The following is a 3,430-nucleotide window of genomic DNA, read 5'->3' on the forward strand; positions in this document are numbered from 1 at the left end:
CGGTGCAACGTCTACTAGCTGCGCACGCTCGCGGAAGCCGAGGCACGCCATTAGCGTGGCCTGCGAAGGTTGCGGCGCGCCGCCCAGAAGTAATGTCCGAAGACGAAGCAGTTGTGCCGCTGCCAGGCGGGCCCGTGCGAGGACCGGCGGACACTTTGCTCGTCCGCGCAGCGTCCGTCGAGACGCAAACCTGGCGCATATTTGGGCCAGGTTTGCGTCTCTGCGAACGGCCCGGTCACTTTACGCCGCGTCGCTGGAGGTGGTGCGCGACGCATTTTTGGTCACGGCGGACACAAACGGACGCGTTTGCGTCGCGCCGCTGGAGATGCCCTAACTCACAAATTAATCAAGTCGTGGAGGCGGTTGTGACGAATTGAGGTACCAAAACAGTACAGCTACATCTCAATGTCCTTTGTCTCCTTGACCCTTCTTGCAGTCACGGACACAAGAAGAGCTGCGTTCTGGCGTGGGCCCAAATCAAAAATCCAAATTTTAATACTACCTCTGATTTATTGACACTAATATAGGTGTATCCAGATAGATTTTAATTGTAGATTTACCCATTTTAGCGGCAAGTAATATGAACCAGAGGAAGTAGGATTTATTTATATTTGACATAAAAATTTCAAATTTTGTGAAATTTGGACAAGCAATGGCCCCATTCAATTGATTTTCCCCTACTCATTAGTTTGTTTGGTGTCCTTGCCTTCTCGTTGCGAGTACCTGCGAATCGAATGTGGCGGCCGGCCCTGGACGACAGACGTGTCAGGTGGACTTGGATATCCGAGGCAGCTACCACGGAACGACGGAGGCTGGGAGAATGCTGCTACGAGACCAGAGGCATGAAGTGGTACACCCGCCGCACGCCACAGCGTCTTTCGACGACGATGGAGCGGATGGCATGGTAACCTCTTAGGCTAGATTGATGGTGAACGCTGTCGCTCATGAGGTTGCTGCGCGAGATGGAGCCAAGGCAATGATCGGTAACGACAACATCCTTGGGACAAGATGTTTCGAGGAAATCCGCATATCTAGATTGGATTTTCCAGATTGAACGATGAAGCCACTTTCGGTGTTGCTCACCCTCTTGTGGGACATCGTTTTAAAACGTGTGATACCTCTGGGGGTCTATTGGTGGAGCGATGTTTCATCTTCCGCATCAATCGTGTCGAGTCTCGCTTAATGATCGTGGTGCTGTTAGGCACATTATCCTTCACATGGTAATCGCTTTGTCATTTAGCATTAATCGATGTATTTTGTCCGTAAAGCTTGTAAATGATCTACCCCTCCTATCCTTCCTCACAGCTTTATCTTGGTTCGGGTGGTTCAAATTAGGTTCGGATATGGAGGCAGCATCTTCATCAGGAGGCAGCATCTTCAGTCATAAAATAAAAACTGGGTGAAAATGTGAGAGAGAAAGAGAAAAACCAAATCAACTTTTAAAAGATAGACATATTAATGAGACCATAACATGACATGCATACGTCAAAAGTTTTATCCAAGCCTAGTTTGACAGTTGCCTCCATTGCTCATGCCCTTTAGTGGACTTGGGTTTAGTACTTCATTCGTTCCAAAAAAAAATCTTCTGAACTTTGTTTAGATACCGATATATATATCTATAAATGTTTTAGCTATAGATCTAGAAAAGGTTGAGAAACTATTTTTTTGAATGGAGTGAGTACAACATAACAAAACTCCATTTCAAAAAATTAAGTAAGGCAAAGACTGTCACGTGCGCCCATGCTCATTGCCTAAAGCAAGTTTTTTAACAAGGGAAAATTTGCTACAGGACACTGTTATTTTCTGGCATTTGCTGAAACACACCGCTCGATTGCGTCTTTGCCAGGTACCATTACAATTTTGTGACACATTTGTCAGAACACACCACTTGGCTAAAAACGGAAAGTTTTGCCCTTTGTCTTCAAAACTAGCCATCCCATGTAAAAGTGCAAAACTTTCCGTTTTTAGTATAGTACTACTCCTAATTCAGGAAAGTCAATAGTCAAAAGCAATGCTCTGTTTCCCCAATCTGCAGGATCACATTACCAGAAACTACAAGCAGCGACCGTACAGCGCCAAGCTTTCGACGTCGGAAGCCAAGACAAGAAAAAAGCGAAATTCAAACTACACCTAGCACTGCCACGGCGAGCTAGCTCTGGTAGCTCCAGAGCGATACATCGGCGAAGCTGGCCTCGCCGCAGTCGCTGAGAGCGGCAGCCGCGGCCAAGGAAGGCGGCAACTCCATCAGCATCCCCTGCGCCAAGCTCGCGTAGTACAGGTCCCAGCCCATGTCGCTCACCACGTCCAGCTCGAACGGCGAGTTGTCGGCCCGCGAGGACGACTGCTCGTCGTCGGTGACGGGAGAGGAGGGCGTCGACGGGGAAGTGCCGGACAGAGCGTCCTCCTCGCCCAGCGCCTGGCGCCGCTCGAAGCCCTCGACGGTCTCCGTGACTGCCCGGCGCACCTCCTCGAGGCTGGCGTAGGAGGCCGGCACGGCGAGCAGCTCGGCGGAGTCGGCGAAGTTGAGGCGGGCGGCCCCGGCGCCGGCCAGGGCGAGCATGGCGGCGTCGTGAGCGCGCGCGGCGATCTCGGCGGTGTCGAAGGTGCCGACCCAGAGCCTGCTCCCTTGCCTGCCGGGGACGCGCACCTCGCACACCCAGCGCCCGGCATTGCCCCTGCGCCGCACGCCGCGGTACACCGGGTGCCGCGTCTCCCTGAACTTGGTCCGCCCCGCCGGCCGCTTCGTCCAGGCCGCCAGCTGCGTCTGCTGGTCCGAGGACGTCGAGGGCGAGTTGCAGTCCACACTGCGCGGCGACCCCGAGTCCCCGCTCATCTCCTCCTTGATCGGACACATCTTCATGCTCTGCTCGATTCACAATCCGACAAGGAGCTTATGCCTCTGTTCTTTGGCCGCCGAAGTGATGGATGTTTTGGTTGCTGAAGTGAAGTGGTTTTGCTCTGCGCTGAGAAATTTGAGCGTACTTATAGGTGGTGGCGCGCAGGGGGCAAAAACGCGGCGAGCGAGGCGGTGGCTGAGAGGACACAGGCTGGAGACGGCGAGCCAAGGGGGAAGCAGAGAAGAGGGTGACTTCGAGAGTGACCGAGTGATTTCTTTATTTTATCAGGGAATCCACTAGGCGACCAGTACCTTCTATCTTTCTTTTGGAGGTGTCCTTTCTCTTATCGTTTTGTGCCTTAGCTTAGCTTTGAATACTTTCGCCCCTGCGCCCCAGTGTGCGGCCAGCTTACTAAATCTGTCATGTCAATAAATATCTCATAGCCCCAGTTTGTAATTTCGCTTTTCTTAGCGAAAATATGAGCATCCTCTCCACCGGCAGCCCCCAATTTAGCGCGGCTGCAGGCACTACCGTACGGGGGACGGCGGCACAACATCCTTTATTTGGCGCCTCTATAGCTTAGCCTCATTAAA

At 52.2% G+C, this 3,430-nt stretch overlaps 1 protein-coding gene across 1 annotated transcript; it reads right to left on the reverse strand.

Annotated features, from left to right (window-relative positions):
• Window positions 1-1,999: 1,999 nt before the first annotated feature.
• Window positions 2,000-2,998, reverse strand: LOC124654647 (dehydration-responsive element-binding protein 1A-like). The gene has a single exon (XM_047193639.1). The coding sequence runs from the start codon at window positions 2,858-2,860 to the stop codon at window positions 2,150-2,152; it is 711 nt and encodes a 236-aa protein (XP_047049595.1). The 5' UTR covers window positions 2,861-2,998; the 3' UTR covers window positions 2,000-2,149.
• Window positions 2,999-3,430: the final 432 nt, after the last annotated feature.

The sequence above is a fragment of the Lolium rigidum genome, chromosome 5, assembly GCF_022539505.1.
Source record: "Lolium rigidum isolate FL_2022 chromosome 5, APGP_CSIRO_Lrig_0.1, whole genome shotgun sequence".
NCBI classification, from domain to species: domain Eukaryota; kingdom Viridiplantae; phylum Streptophyta; class Magnoliopsida; order Poales; family Poaceae; genus Lolium; species Lolium rigidum.